Below are 27254 nucleotides of genomic sequence, written 5' to 3'. Positions count from 1 at the left end.
GAAGTAGAAGAAACTTTTAGGTTGAAATTCAAACTATTATCTTGAATTCTCAATTTAGACTTTAAATTAGAAAGACATTTGCAGATTTTCAGGTTTTTACTTGAGTCAATTTGTCTCTGGCTTATCACTTACAAAGATACTAGTTTGTATTCCTGTTACTGTCAAATGGCAAAGATGTTCCTTTACCTGCTTTTTTACACACCAACAGTCATATTCTTACCAAGAAAATGTTTTCTCTATGGGTTGGAGTTGTTGCAATGTTTTTTAAATAGCGAGATTATCAAATTTAGAATTTTATTTGCCATAGGTCAAATGTGAATTCTTGAGGCTGCGCTGAAGTCTGTGGGTGCTGGGATTGGAAAACATACACTCAACTGTTGCTTGCCTCATCAGGTCATCACCATGGAAGGCTTGCTGCCCTCATTAATGAAAAGCTGCCCCATTTGTCTTGGCTTGAACCAACCTACAAATGTCTTTAATTCAGCAACAGGCTGTTTTCCTTGGAAGCTAAGAATCCAGAGGTTTTGGATTAAGCTCAGATTCTGGTTGAAAAGTTCCAAAATGGAAGTGAAATGACTTCACCCAATAGTGGCCTAGAGAGAGAGCAGGGCAGGATGTTGGAAAGTGGAGTCTGTGTGCTGGAGGATATTCACCATGATGCCTAATAAGCACCTACTAAGGGAGAATCTACACTATTAGAGGGTGGCGTGGGTACGCCACTTAAATATTCTGTTTCAATGTTGTGCTGTGTTTTACTTAACTGAGTTCAAGATGCAGGGTTCTGATAATATGTTTTTGTTTTGCTTTGTTCCCACCTGGAATGGAAAGCAGTTTCAAAATAACCATAGGAAGCAGGGGTAGATTGAAAAAAATCCCTTGTGAACATAGATGTAAGTTAGATACTTTCTGGAAAAGACTAGAAAAAAGTCACCCTCAATGACTGGCTTGGTTACTTTTTTCTCATTGCTGAGATATCTGATGCCCAGAATTAAGAAAGAAAAGATTTATTTAGCTCATAGTTTGTGGAGGTTTTAGTCCAGCTCCAAGCAGAGTGGCTCATGGCAGAGGGCAACAGTTCATGGTGGCAAAAGACAGCGAAAGTAACAAAAGAAGAAAGGGGAGGAATGTGGAGAAAAGACTATGTGTCTTATATGTGTATGTAGGCTACATCCACTCTCAGGTGAGTGTAGCACTTACACTTATGATCCCAGCAGTGGACTATGAATCAGTCACAGATTCTAGAAACCTGCTCCCATGACTACATGAGGCTTTGGGGGGACATCTAGACACAACCATAACATTCCACTCCTCAGAAGCTGTGCACATCCCTTTATGCTAAAGGCATTTTAGTTCATCTTTAAGAGTTGCCAAAGTCCTAACAATTTCAGCACTGTTGAAAAGTCCAAGTACCAAGTCTCTTCTGAGATCTAAGGCAAATTCAGCTGTGAGCCCCTGTACGAATGAAAAGTTAAGCATTTCCCACAATCCATGGCATATGATTAATATTACCATTCCAAAAGGTACAAATAGGGGAATTCAAAGGATTGGGACCAGAGCAAGTCCAAAATCCAGCAGGGCAAACATTAAGTCCTATAGGTCCAAGTGCAGCATCCAACACAACCTGTGGCAAGTTATGATGTCAAAAGGGCTTGGCTGACTCCACTGCTATGGCACTGCTAGTGGTAGCTCCACAGCTTTTCTCTTGTACCTGCCCTGATCCTTCCTTGCATTGTTCCTCAAATGATTCATGTTTCTATCATCTGGGGTCTCCACTGCACTTTTGGTTTTACATTCACAGCTTCACACACTGCCCTCTCAGGGGCACACTGCCAGGCCTCCTAGGCCTCCTGAAATTTAACTTCACAAATCTTTATTCTGCATGCCCCTAAAACTAGAGCCACAGGGGTGATGCCAAGGTCTGCTGCTGGCTGGAGCCATAGCCAGACTTTCCTCTCTCTTGGCAGTAGAGGTCAAGTGCCTGGATAGCTGGGCACCCTGAACCTGCTTCTGAGGAACAAATTCTCTATGTTACACCATCCTGGAACATAGTGTACCTGCCGTCATTCGGAAACACTGTGCTCTGTGGCTTTCTCCTCAAAGCTGCCTTTCATTTTTGTAATTTGGAGGCTGTCAGATGGAGACTTGCTGCTTTCTGTGATACTCACAGGGCAGCTTTTCTATTGTTCCTATACTTTGCAGCAATTGAGATCTTCTCTGTTCTATCTTTGCAGTCTACAGCTTTACTGGGGCTTCCTTTTTGGCCACTCTCTCTCTCTTGTCTCCCTTGATTCTTCTGCTACTCTTAAGTTTTAGAGCAGAGACCTTTTTTTGGTAATATTAGAAGTCTTGGATCTTCTAAGAATGTATTTGAAAGAATTCAGGGTGTTTCTGGAGCGCTAGAAATCATACACAAAATATTATTTCATGTACATTTGTTCTGGAAGAGCAGGCATTATTCATGCCATATTCTCAAAAGAATTCTGTAACCTGTCCTCCCATAAAGCTTACAATCACTATTCTAAATAGTAGGAAAGCCCAGCCTAGAACACTTTTTAAAAATTCTTTTTTATTTTTTTGGTACTGGGGATCCAATTCACAACCATTTGCTTGCAAGGCAGATGCTTATGCCGCTGAGCTAAATTCCTGGCCCCTAGAACACTTTTTTTCTTTTTGTCTTTTTGTCCCGTACCGGGGATCAAACTCATGACTGCCTGCTTGCAAGGCAGGTGCTTATGCTGCTGAGCTAAATCCCCAGCCCCCACTTCTAGAACACTTTAAACTGCAGTCTTCTTCAGCACTTCATGATAAATACAGAATTTGGCATAGCCAAAATGGTACAAAAAGTTTTCCTAGCTTCAAAAGAAGACCATGGATTATAAACTCCACAGATGAGAGGTAATGTCCAGGTTAGCCAAAGTCAAGAACATTCATGAGCAAATGCTGATCTAGGCTAAAGAGCTGTGTTGGGTATACATGGATACGCTCAGTGCTCGGTTCAATAAACCCTTCTGGAGCTTTCACTGGAACATGGGCATACCTACATGGAAACGTATCTAGAGTGATATAGGTAATAAATAATATTATGTACGTAATTATAAATTGAACTTGTAACCTGTAACATTGTCTCATTTAATTGTCCCCAAAACCTTAGGAAATGGATATTATTATCATTCCCATTTTACACAGTAAATAGCTTAAGTTCAGAGAAGTCAGTTAATTTCTGAAAGTCAGTAAGATCAGTAACTGGGATGCATGGCCAGGTTTGTCCTATCTACATTTCCTCCCAGTTTAGTAGCTTCATATAAACCAACAGCCATCGTGGTGCCTTGTGGGATGGCAGGGTAATCTAACAGGATCTTTATGATATTTTCAAGTTAACTGAAAGAGTGACAAGTCAAGGAATCCATTTGCAAGTTGCACACTATGTGAGGAATTGGGAGGGATAACCACTTCTTCCCAGGAGACTGACAGGCATACCCTGAGGGGGCGGGATTTCTGAAACTCTGTGAAGTTAGCAAGAGGAGACTTGGAAAGTCAGAAGAGGAAGGGGGAGTCTGCATTCCAGGCATAGCTCATGGTATGAAAAAGCACCAAATTTGGAGTGCGACAAACAGATGAAGAAGGTGTCAAGTTCTCTGGGGAGGAGTAGCGGGTATGGGAGGCCAAACACAGGGAAAAGCTCTGGCAGGATGCTGTGATCACTTAGCTGAGCCTACAACAAAGGACAGCCATCTCAGAACTCTAGGAATCTTGCCTCCTCCCATCCTGACAAAGGGAAGAAAGTTTCCTACAATGATGAGCCCCAGATGGAAATGGGCATCCTGTTCTAAGAGGGGTCTTCAACTCCATTGGGGAACCCTGGTCACCAGCAAGGCAGCCGCAGCTGCCTGATGTGTCCGCTTGCAAAGATGATATGCTAAGGTGTGGGTTTGGTGTGGATGGGAGGTAAGGAATTAGATGGGGAAGGAGTAACTGAGAGGGAAGACAGAGACCATGAAGGATCAGCAGAAGGCATGTGACCCCCACACTGGCACCACCAACCATCCTCTGCTCAGCTCTAGGTGTTCAGCGCTTAACCCCACCCTGCTGGTAGCCACTGTTGCCTCCATTCCCTCCCCTCAGGTGCTGTCCCGGTGGACTCTTGGGACACCTATCACTGTGTTTTCCCCAAAATATGACTTTACCAGAAAACAATCAGACTTGAAAACTAGAGATCAAAAATGCCAGCGCCAAGCAGTCTATCCTTACCTTATTTGCCATCACAATCCTCTTGCTAGGTGGCTACTCTGCAAGGCAAAGCTAGGATGATTATTTTCCAGTTAAGTTTATTCTTGGGGAAACAGGGCCATAGAAAGCAAACTCAGATTTTCATTAGCAGGCTCTAAAAGCTGCCTCTTTTCTCTGTGTGAGTACAGACACTGTGGTCCATGAGGAAGCCTGGTGGGCTGCGAAGTCTTTGCTTCCTGAAGGATTGGATCAGATTAGGAAGCTCATGGGAGGCAGGGCACTGGTCTCTCTAATGTACAAACTCTGGAGTCTGATTCCTGCTCATGCCTTTCTCTAAAGGGATGCTGAAAGCACCTTTCTTTGCCCGGCCAGCCCAGGATCCATGCCTCCGTGCTCTCTTCTCCTGCTGGCTCCCACATCCTTCTTAGGGGAGCTCCATCCACTGTGTTCTTGGCTCCCGTCAGGCAGCCGCCTTTGCGTCTGTCCTTCCACTCCGCCTCTTCAGGCATGCTCTCCTCTCTCGTGGGATAAATTTAGCTCTGAATGAATGTAGACAGAAGAACACATGGATACAAACACAGAGCAAGCAGCATTCAAATGTGGGTTTGGCACACACACAGCCAATCCAAAAAGATCTCAGTTTTTTTCTGTTTTTTTTCCCTCTCTTTTCTGTTTCTCTCAGTTCATTGTCTTCTCTCTTTCCATTTACTTATGCTAATTAAATATGTAGGTCACAGTGTGGGGCTGTTTGTCTTCAGACCCTTTGAAGAAGAAATCTCTTGAGCTCCTAAGGAACATCAAGAAGTCAAAGAGAGCCCAAGGTGACCTTGACTGTTTTCATTTACTGGCTCAATTCTTTAAGAAATTGATCCAAAAGTTGGAAGCACGTCTTGTGTTATGTATCAACAGGCTTTTTTCTTGGTGAGCTGAGCTTATGCACTCCTACAAACTGGTCCCCACTGGGCATTCAGCATGTTCCTGAGTCCCTAACTTTGCAGTTTTGTCTTTCACCGTAGCTTTTCACAAGGCACTTGCAATTTACAAAGCACTTTCTCATCCTTGAGCTTCAGTTCTATCAAGAATCCTATAAGGACAGTGAGCTGTCTCTGTTCCCAATTTACACACAGAAATTCTATCCCTAATTTACCACTAAGAAAGCTCAGCTCAGAGCAGTTAAGTGAATTGTAGGAGGTCACACAGTAAGTGGCAGAGTTAGGATTAAACCTACATTTTTTCCCTTTGTCTTATATTCTTTCTACTTTATTTATAATGCTTTGGGGAAAGACAGTTTCTCCAGGAGGCCCCCGCTGGGAGACTCACACATTAGTAAGGAGCAGTTTTTAAGATTAGGTGACTCTTATCTCTAGTGAAATGGGTTCCATCTTGCCAGCCTATGGAAAGTGAATAAGGATAGGCATACAAAATGGGAACCTTTGAACTTCAAAGGGCACCAGGAGGGCACAGCATTCATTGATGGTGGGAGCAGAAGCTAGGTTTTCATTCTCCAGCCACTGGAGAGGACAGGATTTAGCTGATAGGCCACCATCTTTACACTGCTAGCCTAGCAGGAAATCTTTCATTGGTCAGCAGTGCTGATCAGCAGAATGTGCATAGCATTACCAAATCATGATTAACAATGAAAGTGTTGATGGCCACTCTACAAGAAGGGATTCCATGCTGACAGGGCACATCATGGTTATTGTAATCGGGCAAACTAGATTGGCCTGTAAGCTCTCTATGAAGCCAATGATCCAACTGTGTCCACTAACATCAGATCACCAGACTGAGATAGAACCTGGCCTTCCCACAGCCTCTTCTGGCTTAGAGTTAATTCACACTCAGACCTGAAATCAATTCTACCACAGAGCACTTTTAATATGTAAGCATGGAGCTTTTTCCTGAATATGCAAAAATTATTTTTTCCCTTGCTTCTTCTCCAAGGACTTAATTTATCTCCTCTTAAGAATCCTATTCTCACTCCTTATTTATAATTATTAAATTGATCCACTCCAAAAGATAAAACTGTAGGTATCTACGAATCATGGAAATCATTTGGATTTCACAGAGTAAAACAGCACTTACCTGAAGTCCCATCACAGTTCCATAACAAAATTTCTAGGCAATAAATGACACAGACCTGAATTTTCTCTTCTAAAACATGCAAAAAGAGAAATGCTTACTAATGTGAGGCATTTTTAAGAGAGTTGTTAGCTTGCCTCTTTTCTTTAAAAAAAGCTATATTAAAGAGTAGATAAATCAAGTCATTCCCTTAATTTAGTCTCTGGTACTTTTAGGAAGCAGCAATGGGAGGAAGTGATTAGGACTCACCATTGCTGGAGTAGCCACCATGGCCAGCTACACGCACCTCAATGTCATTTATCCTCATTTCTGACAGTGTGCTTGTCAGAAGGGAGATTCTAACTTGTCTTCAGAGCTCATGACTTTCCTGTGTCACACTCACCCCCATCTCCTAATTTTACGTTTCAAAACTTTTATCATTAACAAGACTGTACTAAACAAACATTTGAATAGCACAGTATTGTCCCCAAACTCATCATATGTTTACATTTCTGAACACTGCATATTTTAATTTCAGTCTTACTATGGAAAAGATTGTAGTTCCGATTTATTGCGTGTTTTGTCCAGTATATCACAGCAAGGTAGCTATAGAATGATCTCTAAGCATCCAACTCTATATCCCATAAATTTTCCTACCACTCATGCCCTCCAGAAACTCACACTGATCACGTGACACTGAAAAAGCCAACCAAAATAAAGGAAGCCATCGTATTGAAATGCTGATGTTCACTTTTAGATGGATTTCTGACTGGTCATTTTGAGTCTGCTAGATAGAAATCTTAGTCAACATATACCTTAAGCAGCATCCAGCCTAGTTTATTTCCCACATTGGCATTCTACTGTCTAACTTCTTTCTCTGTTTTTTTGCTTCATGGGGACTCCTATATGGATCTACGATTTGGATTTCATAGAGCAAAACAGCACTTACCTGAAGTCCCATCACTGTTCCAAACTGCTGATAACCACAGGAGTTGAGAAGACCCCAAGCACTGGTCTCAGTTATTTGATTGTATAGGCAGCAGTCAGATATATTTTTAGGTCACTATATGGCCAAATAGTGCCATACAAAAGAGCCAACACAAACATTTGTGGACTCCGACATTCCTTTCAAAATCACCTTTGTTCAAGGAAAGCCTTAGGTTGTGGAGAAATTTCACAGTCTTAGCTACTGCTCACCAAGACTCCAGCTTTTCTACTCACACAAAGGGCTTTGGCCAGTTATTTCTCTCTCTTTATGGTACTCTTGTTTTCTCCACAAGGAAATAAGCTATGATTTGTGGCTCCCAAAGGACTTGTCCTAAAATAGATTTTGAAATTTTTATTAGCAAAACATTTATCTTGCATATCTAGCATTCTGTATTCTTTCTGTTTGATAGCTTGCAGTGTAGCTAGCATCTGCCAGAGGAAAACATTAAACTGTCAGAATAGTGTTTGTGCAAAAACATCCCCTGTAAGAACTAGCGATTTTGACACGTTATACACCACTGTAATGCACTGTTCCATATTTTAAACTAGTCACCAATAGAGTTGTAGCATTACATTCTTTATCCTTAGAATTATCAGGTCTTTGCCTAAAATCTACTATGGAATATCTACAAAACAAGTTTGTTAAAGAAATGGGATAATTTGGGTTTATCTGTATTTTTAATGGGTTTAATGGTTTTAAAATGCTAAAACTTACACATAGGAGAAGTGTTGGAAGAGAAAATATGTGCCCTCTCCTTTTTGTCCAAGCCTTCATTGTTCATTTCCTGTATCTTCCTGTTTTACCTTGGGTCTTTAGTCACAGCCAACTGAAATGAATTCTAGCTGACACAGAAAATGAATGAACTGACATTGTATTTGGCAGCTTCCAATCTAGGTGGGAAGTCTAAAGATGGAGATTTGGGTGAGGGGAAAGACCAAAGGTAAATTACCAGACTGAAAGAATTCTCCACAATGCAAGGGTCTGACATTTTCCAGCTTTTATGATGGGATGTGGCTTCTCTCCATTGTTCAAAAATGTGGGAATTTTCTACAGATAGGGAAGGGAAAAGGGGTTTATAAATTTTTAGAAAAAAAGGCAGAGACAAAAAGAAAAAAAAGACGTCTGCTCTTCTTTCTTCCTGTACAAAACCCCAATGTCTAGCATCCCAAATTTCTTCTTTTCTTTGAATTTTGCCATATCTCTTTTCGAAGCCCTGAACACTGAGTAAACACCACTGCTTATCAGGGACCCCAGGGACCCTTAAACACTGCTGAGGAAGCACAATAGGTCATGAGTCTTTGATCTATTCCTATTAAGTGCCACCAGCACAGTGACTGTAAACTCATCTCCAGCCCTGCCTTACCTTGCAGAAATTTAGTTCTATGCATGTAGTCACATGATTCTAACTAAGAGCTCTGGTTCGGAGCCGCATACCAGTCTTCTCTCCTCCCCGCAGTCCTTTACAAATTATTCCACCCCTCTGAAGGCCCACACCTGCCCCATCAGTTCCCTTCAGCTGGGAAAATCAGGGCAACGGATGCAAACTCACTCAACTACTCTCTTTCAAGTCTTCAACTCAAAATTTCTTCTAGTCATTATCCACCCCGTCCTTGTGCCCTGTTTCATCCTTGGCTGAACTGGCCAGTGATGCTAATCCCAGTGCCTGTGTTTTAACTCAAGAGTTTGCCTAATACTTACCTTCCCTTTTACTGGGTCTTTGGCTTTACTTTCCTCGTGTGACTTCCTTAGGACCCTAAAACATTGAAGTCTCACTTGCCCTGAGAGCCCTTCAGCTAGGCTCTGATTCCCAGTCTCCTTCCTGTTTCCCATCATCATTGTTCAAGTCCAGAGATCTGACAGGAGGAGTTGTACCCTGGACAATTCTCCCCCAACTCTTCGTCCTTTCTTAATGTTCCTGAGTACTTTCCAGCTCACCTTCTGGACATAGCACACTAGTGCCCTCCAAAGTCCACTGCCTTCTTCATTGCTGAAGCCAATGGCCTCTTCGCAGTCTACACCTCCTTGACCCCTGAAAAGCTTGTGACCTACTGACATTCCCTGCCCTCCTATATGGCTTTTGTTAGAGTGTATCCTGATTTTTCCATCTGCCTCTCAGATGACATATCAGACTCCTCTGCTGAACCTTCTCCCTTCCTGCTGTATTTTCTCGTCCTGACTAGCCTCAGTTCTTTAGCTGGAGTTGTTAAGAAGATGCCAGTGAGGTACGTGGCCTGACCCTGATTCTGAGGTTCAGATCCTTCCAACTGATCACCTTAAAGGTTACTCAGACCCTTTTCCTTCTCTATCTCCCCTTCTATCGCTGCTATTAACATTTACTGTGGCTATACAAACATTACACAAAATACACTAGTTCAATCACTTTTAAGTGCAGAGTTTAGTGATATTAACTATATTTATATTGTAATGCTCCATTATTCCTCTTTGATACCCATATACCTGAGGGAAAGGAACATTTCTTGTTCACTTGCTTATTACTGGAACCTAGTGCAATCCATGACCCCAATTGAGCATGGTGCTTAGTGCCTAGAAACATGGACTCTGTGGGGCTTGCTTGAGTTTAAATCCCAAAGTCTATGCCTTTGGCTGAGCTTCCAGCCTCTTTGGTCTTGGTCCTCATCTTGGTTGCCTCTGTTTTTGTTGGTTACATAGACACTCTACAAAATTAAGAACAGCTTTATTTGTGAGCCACCCTGCCAGTAACTTGTCCTAGGGGAGCCTGTGCTGAAAATAGAAGATAAGTAGGAGGAGGGGAGAAGGAAGAAGGGAAGGGGGAAGAAGACAAGGAGAAGAGAAAGAGAAGGAGAGGCATTTGAAGAAGGTAATGAGTCTTAAACAGAAGGTAGAAGTTTATGATCTACCAGACTGAGATGTCAAACTGGGCATTGGCCCGGCTCTGTGGTGCAAACAGCTGCACCCACATCCATTCTAAAGAAGGGTCTCAGGGCTGATGAAACCAAGTGGTTCCATCCTTGGTCTGAGCAGCGATTGTTCTCCAAAAAGCAGGTAAAATTGCAGTGGAAGTTGAAAGGGTAGCTTAACTGAGTGAAAAGAATTTTTGGTATTTGGGGAAATTTGATGTATACATCTTTTAAAATACTGTCCTAAGTCCTGCATTTATAGAATTGTTGTGAATTGGAAAAGGCCATATTGATTTGGATATGTGTGTGTGTTTTACAGTCGAGGTGTTTTTATTTTATTTTGTGGAGGAAAGTTTGCTTGCATATGTTGGGAATTCTAGAAGGCCCACCCTATGCATTCAGAGGTATTTTGTTTGTTCTTAGCATTTATTTTCTTTCGAATCAGCTTTACTCACCTCTCTTATCCTATCCAGCAACTACCAGAAAAGGTCCACTTAAACGTATGGTATCCTATTTGGATAAAGAATACGTAAAGTATTTCAGTGACCAGATCTTACTTCATCTTTCTGTGTAGTGTACAGAAGAGCCCCTGAGGTTTCCAATGCAGTGCCACAGCTTTATCATAGCAGCAGGTGATGTCTGCAACACCTTTTATAAAACACCTTCATATACTGTATTCATTCATTTCTGAGGCCACTTGTGTGAGGTAACTTCTGTGATCCTTTTTTTTTGTTTCCAGATGAGGAAATTGAGATTCAGAGTTGCTGAATGCGTTGCCCAGGGTCTCACAGCAGATTATAAATTACCAAGCCCTGCTTGCTAGGTACCCAGGACTAAACACTCAGCTGTCTAAGCCATATCTGGCCAGACAGTGGCCTATTTGTAACCATAACCTGTCCTTTATGTTTGAGGACCCTGACATCTAAAGCACGTGGTCCAGGCAGCCCTTCCCTACTGGCAATGTCTTCACGTGGAGCCCAGCATCTGGCATGAACTAAAAGGTGTTCAGCACATGCAGTGGCCAGAGCCTGCAAGTCAGGGCACGTGCTTCAGTCCAGCATTCCCCTCTACTGACATCTGTCCGGCACAGGCGCCACCTCACTCTGCTTGGGCTCCAGCGCGCGTTGCCAAGGAGGCTCTCCAGCTGTGCGCCCTAGAGGTCCGAGTGCCCGCACCCCAGGTGCCCAAGGCGCGCGCGCGCGCGTGCCCTCTCCGCGTCTGCGGTCCCTCCCCAGTTCCCCTTGCCTGCCCGGGAGCCGCCCGGTGCCGCGGCAGCGGGTCCCCCACACCCCGGGGGCGGAGCGTGGCGCCGAGACGTCAGGGCGGAGGACGAGCGCGGGCGAGCGCTCCCTCCCGGCTGCTGCCCTCGGCCCACGTCCCCGGCTGGCGCGGCCGGCGGCGGCGGCGACCGTGAGCTGCAGTTCGGGCGGCGCTGGGGCTCAGCCAGGCGGGCGGGGGGCCAGAGGCTGAGCCGCCAGCCAGCGGTGCGCACGGCTCTGAGCGCCGCAGCGGACCCCGGCCACCCCGCGCCTCTGCCCAGGTTCTAGCTAAGCCTCCGGGGTGCCCATCATTTCCTTGGGTGACTATAGCCTGTATTTTTTTTCTTTCTTTCCCTTGCCTGGGCACCCTTCTCCAGGATGGCAGAGGCGGAATTGCACAAGGAGAGACTGCAAGCCATAGCTGTGAGTATACTTTCATTTTATTTTCTTGCTCTATTGTCTGGGATGGATGGGACCCCGAGGGCTTCGGGGTGAGCGGCATGCCAGCACGGTAGCCGCAGGCCGTGCAAAAACTCTGTCTAGGCTCAGCGACGCTGCCTTTGCCTTTATACTGTTGGAGATCTAAACCCTCGGGGCGCGCTTTGAACTGGGGAAGACTGGGTTGGAAATAAGATGCTTGCTACTGGATTTTGGGAACAGACTAAACAGAGGCTGGGGGCGACTTCTGGAGTATTACCACCCAGTGCTCCAGGAATACGCTGGCTTCGTACTCTGAAGAAGGGAGAGATGGGTGCCCAGACGGGTGGCCGCCTTCCTCTGCGGAAGTCAAGCGCCTGCTAAGTGGAAAACCAGGGGCCAACTAGTCAGCCAGCCCTCCACCATGGAACCTCCTCCCAGAAACCAGAGTGCCAGTTTGCCCTTTCTCTGTTTGATATTGACAAGGGCTCTTGCACAAACTACCATTCTGGAGGGTCTGGGGACTTCTTACAACTGAGTCCTGGGAATCATATTCCAGAGGAGACTCTGTCTTAGGGTGTGGGTTATCTGAAACCCTCTTTTTGGTGTACAAAGAAGTGAGCGGTTTTGGCAAAGTTGCTATGCACTTTCAGAGAAGTGTACCCATGTGCATGTTGGTTACAGAAGGAACTCTCTGAGACTGCCGAGATTCGAGCAGTCTGCCAGAGTGTTGCCAATGATCCACAGATGTGGTATTTTTACTGCAGCCTTCACAGCTGGATTATATATTTCGTTTGCAGATGAGGGAATGATTACGGCTGCTCTATGAAATAATAACAATTATAAGAGAAAGTCCGTTAATCTCTTGGCACAAAAGAATCACCAGACATTTTTCCACCTAAAGCAGTACTTTTTTTTTTCTTTTCAGTCCAGGAGTTCCCTGGAAACACACATAAATTTGTTGGAGAAATTCTGTGTAATGTTTTGGAAGCAAAATACTGTACATGAAAGTGTTTTCAAAAGCCTTTGGACAGATTCTTCATTGGGAAAATGCATATGGGCCCTTCTTTTTTAGAAGCCTTTGGTGTGGTCTCTGTGACTCCAAGACCCCCTTTCTCTGACTCTCCCCATCTGAGAGCCTCGGAGCTCTTTTCCCTGGAAGGAGGGAGCTGTTTGTTGTGAAGTGCTATGGTTTGCCCCATGGCAGTCTTTGGTTGTGGTCTTGAAAGCTCAGAAAGGCTGTTTTTTTTTTATCTGTCCCTTTCCCTGGTTTATGTATACTTCGATGGCCAATGAAGTTATTCATGGTTTCTACAGTTAGTGGCAAGGCAATGCGGCAGTGTGTCACGAGCTTGATAAGAATGGAGATATTTAATTATTGGTGCCATGGAGCTGGTGGGGGTTTTGTGCAAACTGGATAATAGGCTGCTTTAACTGTTGACCAAGTGGCTGTTCCAGAGAATGTTTAGTCGCTTCCATGGGCTGCGGCTGACTGTTTCCAACAGTTGTCAGACTTTCAGCCTTTGTGTGACCAGCTTCACTGGATGCCTGAGGAACAGCTGAGCACCATGAAAGAGCTTGCTTGCTGAATCCAGGGCCAGTGGCATCCAACATAGCAAGAGGGGTTGAGTAATCCCAGCAGAGGCCAAGACGCTTTCAAGAAAGATCCAGGGAATCTTTTGGAATTCTTCTGAGTGTGAGATCTATACCCACTCCTGACTATGGTGGACTGAGTTTGTCCTATGGAGCTGAGGGGCAGATGATAATTGCATGAGTGTATTGACATCAGTGAATATATATATTGCCCATATAGGTTGTCAATGGTGATATCACAGCGAGAGAGAGAGAGAGAGAGAGAGAGAGAGAGAGAGAGAGAGAGAGAGAGAAAGAGAGAACACAAAGAGACAGAGGAAGTTGCAGGGACATGTGGCCCCAGGAGCTGATGGTTTATGCCATGCTTTGGCCTGGTGCACTCTCTCCAGATTCAGCAAACTCTGCCTCTCTCAGACAGTTTTCTAGAGTTCTTTCTCAGGGGATGGTGAAGAGTTCACAAACCTGTCCAGAACCTGGCACACTTGTGGAGATATGAACCTGGCAAGTCTGTGGAGATGTGAGAGAAGAGAACGAGTTCTCACTTCTTCACCTATCCAGACTTCTGGATCTTGGGTGGTATTGCATCTGGGTCTCAGTTGCTTCATCTAGAAAATGGGCTTAGGAGTTCTGCTGTATGGGTTGCCTGTATGGATCAGTGATGATGGAGGGGAAATATTTGCTGTTAGGTGGTGACAAGGTAGCGCCCTCGGTTCCTGTGTGCACTGCTCCCTTGTCCTGTAGGGTTAGAAACAACATCTCAGAAGTGGATAGGACACGGGCAGCCCTTTTTTGCTCTTCTGCAGTTCTGACTGAAGGCCAGCCTGCTACCCAGCATCACTTCTCACCACTGTATGTATGGTAACCACTGAAAAGCCAGTACCCCCAAATTCAGCCACTAAAGGGAAGACTTCACCCTTTGCGCACTTAATCTTTGCAGAGATCTATGTCCTGTGGCCCCAGGTGTCTGTCATGTCATCTGTGGAACTGTCTTCCTTAGGGACTTGCATATCACTAGTGCCTTAATTGAATCTTCCAGTTGAGTTCAGTGACTAACAAATGACTTTCATCTTACTTACTGCCAACAGGAGAGTAACTCCATCTTTGACAAATGTCTCTACTCCGACATGCTCCTTTATCTCTAGGGGCCCTCCCAAAGCTATAAATTTAGAATATATAAAATGCCTCTGCGACAGAATGAATGTAGAATGGCGATTCCAGGGAGTGATGATTGCCATTTATTGAACACTACATTCAGTGAGGCATTGTGTGAAGTCCTTTTTTTTTAAACCTAAAGTTGTTTATAGCATGGTGGAAGAGAGACATGACACATAAACAGTTATGCTTACCATTCAAGAAGGACCATGCCTGTGAGCACACACATGAGGTATGTAGACCACCCTTGAGTTGTGGGTAAAAGAACACAGAAACTGGTGTCATAGCCTTCCCATAGGCATTCGTTTACTTGTTGTTTGTTTTATTATTTACTTGAAGCAGTAAGTGTGAGAAAGGGAAAATACTCAGTAATAAAACTAAAATGCTTTTAAACACACATTATCTGGCCTAATTATGCTAACAAACTTAGGAAGGCACTAGTACGTTGTCCTGTTTTGTAGGTTAACATGTTCTGGAACTGTCCAAACATTAAACAGATACAATCAAAGCCAAGATTAGAACCCATCCTGAAGGCCACTGAAACTTTGACCACACCCCATACTACCACCCAAGATGGCCACAGGGCTTCACACTTTTCCCATGAGCCTCTGTGCAGGTGGTTCTCAAGCTACAACATGAGCTCTTGAAAACTAGCAGACTGACTCCATAGCACTGGGATGGGTTGAGATAAACCAGGAGACCCACATTGCAAGTTTTTGGAGCCTGGGTGCAGAGTGTGGGAACACCCAACGTAAACTCAAACTGAATGAGTAGCATTCCCTTGTGGAAGAAGCAGTGTATCTCCATGGAAACCAACTTTGGGAAAGGGTTTGTTATGTCTACACGTCCAAAGGGAGGACAGCTCTCCTTGAGCCTGAGTGAAAAGAACTAAATATTGCAGAGGTCGTTTGGGCAAAAGCCCTAACTGCCACATGGCCTGAGGCCATGGCTGGCACTGGGAACCAGCATGAGTGCTGAAATAGGAAATGCGCATTGAACCTGCACTTGTTTCTTGAGGACTTTTCTCATTTATTAAGAACCCATCCAGTGGAATAACAAAAATGGTCTCTTGTATACAAATGCAAGGAGCTTTATAATTTATGCTAGCCTGACACATGCTGCCTTCCTTCTGAGGTTGGGGTGGCTGGGTCTCATGGTCTTCACCTTACAACTGAGCATCCAGGCAGTCAGGGAACACATACATAGTGAGGTGTGGACTTGTATGAAATCCCAGTCTCTCCTGTCTCCTAAGTGGCATGGCCGGCCTTATCGGGGTATGTTTTTGTGGTATAGGCTACATTTACCACTGCTTCCTCCTGAACTAAAATCCTCTGGCGGGGAGGCGGTGGGTATGCTTGGAGTACCTGGGCCTGGGTGATGTGCCTTCATGGCATCTTACTTTGGATGTCTCTCTCCTTCCTGTCACTCAAAGGGTACAGTTAGTTGATTTATGTCTCCCTCAGATCCCCTTCTCTGTCCTGAGAGAGTGCCTGGGTGTATATAGTTGACTTAGGCTGGCTCCTGAGCTTCCAGAGAAGTATTTGTTGGCTTCTCCTTGGATTCATCTTTTCTTGCCTCTTCTTGTCTTAGAATGACAAGGCCTTGAGTGTTAGAGTTAAAGTGGGGATCCAGGAAGACTGCAGTTCTGAGATTGATCACCAGCACTGTGGTTGGCCTGCCCAGGTTAGGCAAGTTTCCATGGTACACTGTTCATGTGACTCAGCCAAGAGTACCAAGTCAGGGATCCCTTGGAGAGGTTACAGACCCAAACCAAAGCCCTGCAGTAGCAAACACTGTGATTCTTGTGAGGACCATGCTTATGTATGTCCCTTGTAGACCTGTGTCACTGCTGGATAGCTGGCAGAGGCTCACAGAATTTAATATCCTAAGTAGTCATTTATTAGCTATTTCCATTTTAAAGACCTGGGTAACACTCTGCTTCTGAAATTCCATGTGAAAGCCTGAAAAATGACTTGCTAGGGATATTAGTGCTGAGGAAGGGTTTTTCCTGGATGCTTGTAGGATCACCCAGTAGATAGGTGACACTTTGGGCCCTCTCGGATCATTGCTGGGGCTGAGTGCCAGGGCAGCCTTGCACAAACATGTGTAAAGGTCATATACCTCTCTGACCACTGATGTGTTCCTCTGAATATTTTAGGCTTTTGCCTCTTAGGACAAAGGACAACTGATCTGGCAAACTTTTTAGTGCCCTGAGAAATAGAGCAGATATCTTTTCTTTCTTTTTCTTTTTAAAGTTATCATTTAAAAGCCAAGAAAAAGGAGTTATGAGTGGTGATGTGTCTATATCTAAAGGATAACCAAGGCACAGGAGAAGTTGCTTCTACATTTCTGTGGGTATGGACTGTCCAGCACTTTTGTGACCACTGCTGTTGATCCTTTGAACTACTCATATTTCATCATTGATTCCCGTTGGGGGTGTTGATCAACCTTTTTGGCAGTGAGAGTTGGTTGTTACATGGTATGACCTTGACTGAGACAGCAGCTTGGCATCGATGCATGGAATCAGTGGTCCCCAAGAATGCAAGTGCCTCACGCCATCTGGCAGGAGAGTTACAAGCATGCATGTTGGTGTTGGGAAGGCTGGCCTTTTCATTATTGTCTGCATGATGTCCCTGTCCCTCCATTCCCTCATCTGTAAAATGGGCATAATGGTAAAATCCACTTTATGGAATTGTTGTCAGGGTAATTTGAGCGATTTTATGGGAAATGCTCAGAGCAGGTATATGGTATGAACACAGAAGTTTTCTATTTATTATAAGCAAGTAACAACTCATAACTTATATATCTTTCAGTGGAAAGCAGATACAAAAATTAAATCCATTCCCCCCCCCATTTTTTTTTATTTTGCCAACTAGGAAATTTTAGCTAAACATAAACCACTGAGCATTTTCAGTGCCTAAGGCCAGTAATAATGATGAAAATTGGCAGTGGCCGTGAGTTGCAAACTCGTAGACTCTGGGGACCAATGTGCAACTTAGCTGAAGGATACAGATTGTGTAGAAAGTGAGGCCCTGAGAAGCAGATGCCACTTCTCAGTTAAGCTGCAGTTAATTTTTGCCATGTGAGAATTTAGGTTCTGTGTTATCACACTCACTCATTTTTAAGAGAATGCAGCAATTGGATTTTTAAATGTAGGCTCCCCTTTTTAAAACAAAGAATATCAATTAGTTGTAAAACTTTCAAAGGATTTGTGGTCACAATGCAATTCCTTTTGGTCAAAAAGTTGACATTTTGTGACCTTTCGATGTAGGTAGAGCTTTGAACTTTACAATGTGCTTTCCATATGCACTGACTTCTTTGGATTTCATAAGGATACCATGAAGTAGCCCTGCAAGCAGCCCCTAGCTGCAATATTTTCATAATATTGCAAAATCAAGCTACATTTATACTGGGACATTGTCTGTTTGGTGTCCAAATGTTTGGGTTATTGGAAAATAATGCTTATTGGCTAAATCTTTTGACACTAAGTAAGCCCCTTTTAATCATGGACATTTTTGTAACTCAGAGTATTTACATCTAGGCAGATGATTGCTTTCTAAATTAACAGAAGACTCTAAAAGATAATCAGAACTTTGATGTTGAAAATTCCTGTTATTATAGAAGAATATTTAAGAAAATTTATGCAAGGTATCCAACTCTGACCTGAAAATCCAATATACAAACTTGAGCCTATCTCATATCAGCTGGAATGTTTGAGATGATCTGATTTATAAATAGCTTGAAGTACTGTAATAGACAATATAGGGAGACCCTGTGCCCTCAGCACTTACAATATATATATATATATTTTTTGCTAGACATGATACAGAGAAGCAGTTCTCAAACTTTTTAGGATCACTTTAAGTGCTTTTTAAAATATGGACTGCTGATTGGTTTATACTCCCATAAGGTCTGATTCAGTATATTGGGAAGGACCTGAGCTTGTTGCATTTATAACAAATTTCTAGATAGTATTTTTCCCAGCAGCTGCTGCTGTTTTCAGGAACATTGGAACCACTGGTAAAGTGGTAGGAGATCAAAAGTAAAGAGAGATTAGTGTTTGGGTCTTGCTAAGGGCTACATGCCCACTGTGACATGCCCAGGAGTTTCTGTGGTATGCGTATCTAACGAGATGTAATAGAATAAAAGACTAAATTCAGGCTTATTAGCAAGAATCTAAAACACAATCCAGCTTGCAAGTGATGCAGTTGTGTGTTCTCACATTACATGGGTAATCAAGAGGAAGACTTTGTTTTGGGTGCTTGCTTTGATCTATTTAAATAACATGAAATTTCTCTCTTTAGGTCACTTTAAGACACCTTTGAAAGAATTTTTCTGAGATTGACTCAGCAGATTAGGAAGGTTTGGTTGGAATTGTGGGATGGGTTGTCAGTTTGATCCACTTGAGAGATGCCTATGAGATTAGTAGTGCCCGTTCTGCGTACGTCTGTGGGGGTCATGGGTATGACTGCATCTGATTCGTAGCCCCTTCCTCTTAGACTCTTTCCTTGCACACTGCTCCCTTCCCCCATGCAATGAGCAGCTTTCCTTGCCACACCCTTCCAAGATGATGTAGCCTTGGAGCTAGCTGACCATGGACTGGAACCCCTAAAGCCATCTGGCAAAATAAATCTTTCCTCTTTTAAATTGTGTATGCCAGGTGTTTGACCCAGCACCAAAAACCCCAATTCAGACTGGTTGACCAGGTTGAGAGTGTTTATTTGGAATTGGCTGAACAGGTTGCCCAGGATTGGCTAACCAAAAATATCTGCTACACAATTCCCTTGGAGAAGTGTTAGGGACCGTTTGGAGAGATAAACTGTTCAGTGCAGGAGGTTTCCAGCAGTCCAGTGGGAGTCCCTTTGAGAAGGATGTGTCATGATATGAAGGTGCTGTAGGAAAGTCCTGTTGCATTATCAGCTATTGAGGTCTCATTTAAAACACACATCCCCGGTCCACACATCTTCTCCAGCCTGTAGGTGCTATTCACAGTGTGGTGCTTCTCCGTGGGCAACTCTAGTGGGATGCCAGGATGTGTGCTCATGTACTTGCTGATGGTGAACAGGTCTCCTAAGCCCATCTGTGTGCACAAATGTGGCTTATCATTGCCACAGCCCAGAGGAGTTTATTTTCTTAGGGACGAGTCCAGACTTCCCTCCCTCTTAGTTGTAGCATCCATTGTTTGAGCCAGCGCTTCATTTTTGGAAGGATTCAGCCTCACCCAGTCTCACATTTTTCTTGAGACACAGAGCACAGAGGGTGCACTGTACTGGGTGAGGCATAGGAGAACAAGGACGGACTATGAGTGGCTCGCCACATAGCACGGGGGGCTTTGTAGAGAAAAGGTCACTCTGGAGCACTCTGGGTTTGAGCAGCCACACAGCTGAGACCTATTTCTAGCAGGAAATGCCAGGAGGAGCAGAGGTTGGTGTGGAGAAATGCATGTCAGGGCTTCCTGTGCCGCTGGTTAATTATTGCCTCACTGGTTTTCAGCAGTCTCAGGTTCATTTAAGATGTTCATCTAGAGGGCTGAAGGTGTAGCTTAGTCATAGAACTGCTTGCCTTGCATGCATGTGGTCTGGGGTTTGATCCCCAGCATTGCCTCCCCCCAAATATTCACAAGGATTATTAACTACACATACCTATGAAGAATGAGAAGACTATAGCCCATTTTCATAATGCTTGATCCCACATTTTGGGTTAGCCTTTGACCCTACTGTAAAGGTTTCTATAGCATCCTATGAGTTTAGCTGTAAGAAAGCAGTAGAGAAGGGGTACCTTTCACTTGCAAAACTTGGAAGAGGAAAGAAAAGCTACTTAAGCCCTCAGATAGAAGCACCAGCTGTAGATGAAAAGGCCTCAAGCCAGACCTCAGACTGCATCTTTCTATCCATCACTTCTGTAGCACCTGAGGACTTCATTACCCTGCGAGTTTCTGAACTCTGATGGTCTGTGCATGACCGAATATCTTTGTACAACCTGCCCTTTTTTTGCTGAGAGAGAGAAAAAAGCCTTTTTACTAGTTTAGATTATACTAGGTGGGTGGGATATTTCCCTTCTGCTAAATTGTAACCAGTCATCTAAGTATTCCCTGCATTTTAAAATCCAGGAATGAAACTTAAAATGCTGAGGGTTACCAAAAAATGCTATTCTTAAGAGAAAAACATATGCTTGAAAACTTAACCCCTTGGGTTATAGGCAGGGAATTTTTTCCCCTGAGATTATGTGCTCATGGTGACATCGTTGAGGCCAGTAAATACCAGACCAAGTGTCAGGATTTGGGTATCTACAATAGTGTGCATGTAATAGCGAGGCTATAGGGAAACGTGTCTTTTGGCTGAGTGGCATAGAGTCAGACTAGAGGCTTTCTCTGGGTTTTTGGCTGGTCTGCAACAGAGTTGTATGACCTGTCTTGTCATCTTCAACTGATTATACTTTCTATCCTGTGAAGTCTTTAAAATTTATCTGAAAGTGTGAAATGTATATGAAAAACTCAAGGTTAACTTGAGTGGTCTTTCAGCAACTGGGTATCCAGGTAAGCAAAACTTGCTCTGGGATAACAATACTCCCAGTGACTCTAACTGCCTTTTTTCCAGCTGGTTTGCAAACAGCTTTGTTTGGGAACATTGATGTCTGAGCACATCTGCTCAAAATTCAGTGCTGTTAATCCAATAAAACAACAGAACTGCAGGATGTTCACAAGAGAAGGGATGCATTTTGTGGAGCTGGGTGAGAAGATCCCCAGAGTGGGAATAAACTCTAATCCTTTTGACTACTAGAAATAAGACTCTCGCAGCCTGATCCCTCCCCATCTTATTCATAGTGAGAATGAAAGATATCAGGTCGGTATTGGATCTGATGGGGGAGAATGAAGAGGAAGTGCTGCCTCTGAACCCAGAGGAGAGGAGGCCAAGGTGAAAGCAATTTTAATTCCTTCCTTTCTGGCTTCCCACCCCTCTTCCCAGAGTCTCCATCTCTCTCTGTCTTGGCAGGCCCCTTGCTGCTGTTGGTTAGTTCCATCTTGCTTCCCTGCTAAGCCTGGGTCCACAGAGAAAAGCTGGGAGCAGCCTGGTTTAGCTGCGGAGAGGCCTTTTCTAGGCCTCCCTCAGCAAAATGGGTCATTTCCCACATGGGAGACAGAGTACCCTAGGGCCTCAAAGTTTGCATGAAAGATGTCCACTTCAACCTGGAGCTGCTCTCAAGGGGAGGAAGAAAAGGCCCCCAGTTCCTGAAACTATCCATGTGGCAGACACCCTACAAAATTCTTAAATTAGGGAGTCAATCCCTAGATGGGCGCTGGTGCCCATTGATGACTGAGTTCTTGGGACTGTGCTAAATGAGGGAGACCAGATTCCCCAGGGATTGGTGGTGAGAACCCCAACTCTAGCTGATTGATACTTTGTGGAAATACAGACCCAGGATTTTCTACTTTTTTCAAGAAAACCTGGAAATTTAGCCCTTGAAAGAAATCTGTTGCTATTTAAATGTTCACAATCTAAATACTGTATGGGCCAAACCAAATGTAATGAGATGGTAACACAGTGTGTGCTGAATTTATTCCCTGCCCCAAGCCCTCCTTGCCCTCAGCTACCAGCCTGGGCCACTAGTTTTATACTTGTGCCTTTCATGGTGTATTTGATTTAACTGTAGGGCTGGTAGTGGGATTGGGGTGGAGGGATATTCCCGTTGAGAACTGAGTAAATGCTGAAACCTTTATGTTTGCCAGGCAGATTGGTGAGATGGGGCTGCCAGAAGCACATTTGTTACAGAAATCAGGGCCCTCTGGGATCTGAACCCTGTAAGTAAACCATAGGCTGGGGTCAGAGTCAAGGCTACTACTTAACTCACTTATTTATCCAGCATGCTAAGTGAACTCATGAGTTCTCTGTGAGAAGTAAATCTTCAAGCAATTACAAAAAGAAAAAGAAAGTAATGAACAAAGAGCACAACTGACTTAATTTTTTGATGTCTGAATTTTTAATGCATGTAGAATCTGTGTAGCCACCAGCAAAGTTAAGATGCAGAACAGTTCCCCACCCCCAGAATTCTAGGAAGCACTGATTTTTAAATTGTCTAACACTAGTATGTAAGTACTTCTTCCATTTGACCCACCTATATCTCAACTTAGATGACTAAGAATCAGTTAAATGTGGGAGAGTGGACCAAAATAGGAAATTGGGGTTCCTAGCTATTGGTGGGAATCCCAGAACCCTTCATAACTAAGTAACAGATTCTTCTTCTAACAAATACTTAAATACCCTCTCCAGGGGCAACTTGTCATGCTGGCTGCCTGATATGAACTCAGCTGTCCTTATCATCTGAGGAGCTAGGGACCTCATTGTTGCTGAGGATGGCTGTGGTATTTTCGGGGGAGCCCTGGTTCTTATTTTGAGCATCACTTCTTGGCTCCTGTGCAGACTTCTCATCCTACTGGCACAGATCCTTCACCCTGCTGGCATAGACTTTCTAGCTTCCACTGCTGACCTTTGGACCTTCCCAGCACAGATCCATGAAATAGTCACTGTGGGCTCTAGGCCTCCAGTTGGACTCATGGGAGGCATTGTCATGAGTTCTAGGTCTTCAGCTGAACTCATGCAGGACATTGCCATGGGATCCAGATCCTTGATTGGTTTCACTAGGTCTTTAGTAGACAGATTTTGTGCATTTCTTGTATTTGACTCTGGGTGACTAGCATAAAATACTGGTATAAATTATGTGACTTATATGTAATTGTTTTCCTTGCAAACCCCAAACTGTGACAAATAACATAAAGCTGCAAAGACCAAACAAGGCAATTCTTCCCAGTGGGCGAGTTTAAAAATAACATTGAAATGTTAGCCATCAGCACGGCATAGATCTTATACCGTGTGGAGCCTATAGCATGCATAGAGGCATCGTGGCCCATTATGGCACTGTGGTCACAATGCAGATCATTCTCAGCCTGGATACTTTGATGGAAAGCATGGTGTGGTAGGTAGGTTTGTCTTCCTTGTGTTTTCATTCCCTCGTTTCACTATTATGATTTCAGAGCTGCAGTGAGACAAAGAGAAAAGTCAATTTTATATAGCAGTTTCTGAATGAAGAATGAGCAAAAATTGGAATTTTTTTCACCTATTTGCCAAGCATAGCAAATAAGAGCCCATGGCCCAAATCTGGCCTACAGTCTATTTTTATAAGACCTATAGGTAATGCATGACTTTCACATTTTTAAATGATTGGAAAACATTTTAAAAGGATATTTAGTAACACATGAAAATGATGTGAAATTCAAATTGCAGCCTACACAAATGAAGCCATGACCGTTCACTTCTGTGTTGTCTGTGACTGAGTTTGTGCTGCATTAGCAGAGCTGGGTCACTGCAGAGAGACCATATGGCCTGCAAAGCCTCAAATATTTACTAACTGACCATTTGCAGAGAAACTGCCGGCCCCTACTTCCTAAATAGCACAACTTTTATAGTTATATTTGCAAATAAGGCTCTGAGAACCCTTTAGCCAAAGAATTCAGTGTTGTTATATTGCTACTCATTCCAAACAAGGCACTCTTTTCACTGTTTTCTGGGCACTAGGAGGAGGGACTTATTTTACTGAAGAGCTGGCATTTGAGATTTACCACTATAGGGGTTTCCCAATCTATCCTCAACTATATATGTTGTCTTCTTTTGAAAGCCAGAAAAGCTGGTCTCTTAGAGAGAAATGTTTTTTCCCATCTAAAACTAAAGCTATACACTTAAAAAATATTTTTGTTCTATTGAAATGAAATAGGGGTAGAGGAAAACCACTGCCGATTTTCCAGAAGAATTTTCTTTAATCCCTGGAATTTGCCAGAACCTTTTCTTTCCTCTCCCCTCTCAGGGAACTTTCATGATGTACTGTCAGACTGGAGGTCAGAGAACATTCCCTGAGGTGGAGCAAGCCAGGGAGGAGTGGTTCCCAGCCAGCCATCCTGGGTTCATGAGTCCTTCTCTGAGGGTCTATCACTTCGTGGGCCCTGTGGAACAAAGCTTGGGTTTCAAATAAATTGACCATTAAGTATAAGCTGTGAATGGCCAACTGGGCCTCTGAATAATCAGGTGCTCTTGCAGTTCCCTTTGGTGTTTTATTGAAAAGGTCAGTTACTCATTCTACATGATGGCTGGATTTTGCTCTCTGGTCATATATGTACTCGACCTGGAATTCTCTGTGTGAGCTGCTTCTGAGCAGCTGCTTGGGGAATGGGAAGCAAGTCAGAAGGCACAAGGTTTTTTACTGAGGTACCATTAACATTTTGCACCAGATACCTCTGCCGTGGGGGGTTATCCTATGCATCGTAGGGTGTTTTGTAGTATATCTGGTCTCTATTCATTAGATGGCAGTGGCTTCTGCTTTTTTCCACTGTGACAGCCCCAAAGATTCTGGATGTTGCCAAACACCCGCTACATGACAAAATAATTCCCTGTGAGAAACACTGATGTATGTGAGGTGTTTATCTGACCAAACATATTTTCCATATTTTCATCAGTAGAAAGACTCATTCTGTATTATTCCTTTGATGCCTGGAGGCTTTGTAAGATTTTTTTTTTTGAGAATTCTACATGAAAATATGCCTTTCTGAAAAAGGATAAAGCCACAAACATTGAAATAGCAAACGATTTTCCTCATTTATGCAAACTCTGATAGATAGTGGCTATCTGTTGAGCTGTCTTAGGTAGGATATGTAAAGCAGCATTTGGGTATTTGGAAAAGAACCCCAGAGGGCTTAGAGTGTCTTCCTTGGGCAGGAGAAGATGAGACATGAGACATCCTAACCTCTCTGCAAAGCTTCTTTACAGTCAGGGCTTAGCCTGGCATTGTCACTTGGCCTGGCTGCTACTAGAGTCCTATTCCTCTGAGGTCCATGTAGCCTCCTGTGTTTGTTAGGGCACTTTTCCAGAAGGTTCCAGAAAGGTATCTGAAGGAAAGGGAACCTTCTCTAAACCACATAGTGCAACATGGGCTAACCAAGGTGCTGAGGTCTACTGGTGAGAATAGGGAAAGTAAACAAAAAGGAATGAAGATCTAACTTCCTGTCTTTTCCTCACCTGCACTTTATGGTCTCACAATTCTAGAGGCTGACAGTCTGAAACCAAGGCATCAGCAGAGCTGCTTTCTTCTGAGGAGGAAGGCTCTGTCCCCGGCCTCTTCTTGGCTTGTTGAAAGCCATTTTATCTCAGCATGTCAGTTTCCTTCTGTGTGTGTCTGTGTGTCTGCATGTTCCCTTTGTGTCAGGACACCAGTCATATTATGGGGCCTGCTTTAATGACACCATTATGACCTGACACCTCTGTAAGGACTGTCTCCAAGTCAGGTCACCTTCTGAGGAACCGGGAGTTAGGACTTGAGCCTGTCTTTCCTGGGGCAACACAGTTTAACCCATAGGAATGTCCCTGTGTGTTGTCAGGTGGGCCCTGCATCTGTCTCACAGTGATGGACATTTGTATCCTGTCTGCTTCCAGCTATGGCAGTAGACACTGGGCCTCAAGGGAAATGGTCTGGGAAATGGGGTGGGGGGAACAGTGGGTGCCATTTGGCTCAAGCCTTGGTGCTGGTTTCACACTCACAGCTTCCCTTATGGCCCCAGAACCCTCACTATTCTTTAGTCCTGTCTCTGGCTGAAGCCTTTTATCTGGAAAAGTGCGGGCAGTGCAGCATTTCACAGGAAGTTGTCACCAGGGTTCAGCATCCCCTACCACGCCCAGCTGAACACCGTGAGAAAGGCTGCACCCTGCCTCACAGGCATTCAGGAGCTGCTCTGCTACTTCCCGGGCTTGCCAGCTGTTTTGTTCAGCAACCTGGGCTGTTCCTGGCTCACCAGCAATAAAGACCCAAACATTCCTTGTGGGGTAGCAGCTGCCCGAGTTTATGGGATTCACCCGCCTCCCCATGTTGTCTGCTAATCAGTGAGCAGGGCAGGTGTGTTTTTCCCTGGGGAAAGCAGAAGCTTCAGTGAGCAGTTTGTCCCCAGTCATCCAGGTCAGTTACAGCCCACACCCTCCCTCCCCTCTCTATGGCAGCTCTTTCTGCTGCTCCAGTCTCCCTGTCCTGCTGTCCTGCCTGGCTCCCCGGGTTCCCTGTTCTGCAGTTCACACCACTTGATCCACAGAGATTCGCAGATCCTTTGCCCAATCCTGGCCCCTTCTGGCCTCCCCAAGGGACAAAGGTACCCAGGCCAGGTGGTGGTGGGGCCAAGGTGAGCGTGCGTGTGTTCTGTTCTCGGTGGGCTAAAGGAAGCACATGGGCAAAGTCACAACGTGTGTGACACAGCAGTGCAACTTCCAGAGGTGCCCTGCAGCCCAGTATTTCTGGTGCAGTAACACCAGCAGGACAGGGTGCTGCCTGGATCACTGCAGACCAGTGTGCCAAGTGACCCTGAGACTTGGTCTCCTGGTGGCAGGGAGTCCCTGGCGATGGTGTCCTCTTGGGAGTAGCTTGTGGCAGAGGGAAGGCAGGCTGAGATGGGAAGCCCCTGTGAGCCCCTTAGTGCTCATCTGCCAAGGCTGGAACACACCTGAGGCTTCTGGTGTGGCTCTCCAGGCTTTTCATGCCGTGGTCACCTTTAGGTTTTATGATCCTTTAAATCTCACTCTGTTTGCTGTAACCCAGAAGTGGTACCTTCCTCTGTGTTGGGTGAAGGCTGCTAAGCCCTCGGAGAACCAATTTAGA

At 44.3% G+C, this 27254-nt stretch overlaps 1 protein-coding gene across 6 annotated transcripts in view; it reads left to right on the top strand.

Annotated features, from left to right (window-relative positions):
* The window catches only part of Palm2akap2 (PALM2 and AKAP2 fusion), a 461803-nt gene that overhangs the window by 105322 nt on the left and 329227 nt on the right, over nt 1-27254 (top strand). For all 6 annotated transcript variants that reach the window (XM_063261006.1, XM_063260999.1, XM_063260993.1 and 3 more), the window contains exon 2: nt 11789-11834. In XM_063261006.1, the coding sequence (XP_063117076.1) occupies nt 11789-11834 (46 nt within the window). The remainder of the gene's footprint in view (nt 1-11788; nt 11835-27254) is intronic.

The sequence above is a fragment of the Cavia porcellus genome, unplaced genomic scaffold (assembly GCF_034190915.1).
Source record: "Cavia porcellus strain 051 isolate PalLab524CR breed Dunkin Hartley unplaced genomic scaffold, mCavPor4.1 scaffold_1, whole genome shotgun sequence".
Lineage (NCBI taxonomy): Eukaryota > Metazoa > Chordata > Mammalia > Rodentia > Caviidae > Cavia > Cavia porcellus.
This window is presented reverse-complemented; position numbering and strand designations above follow the sequence as displayed.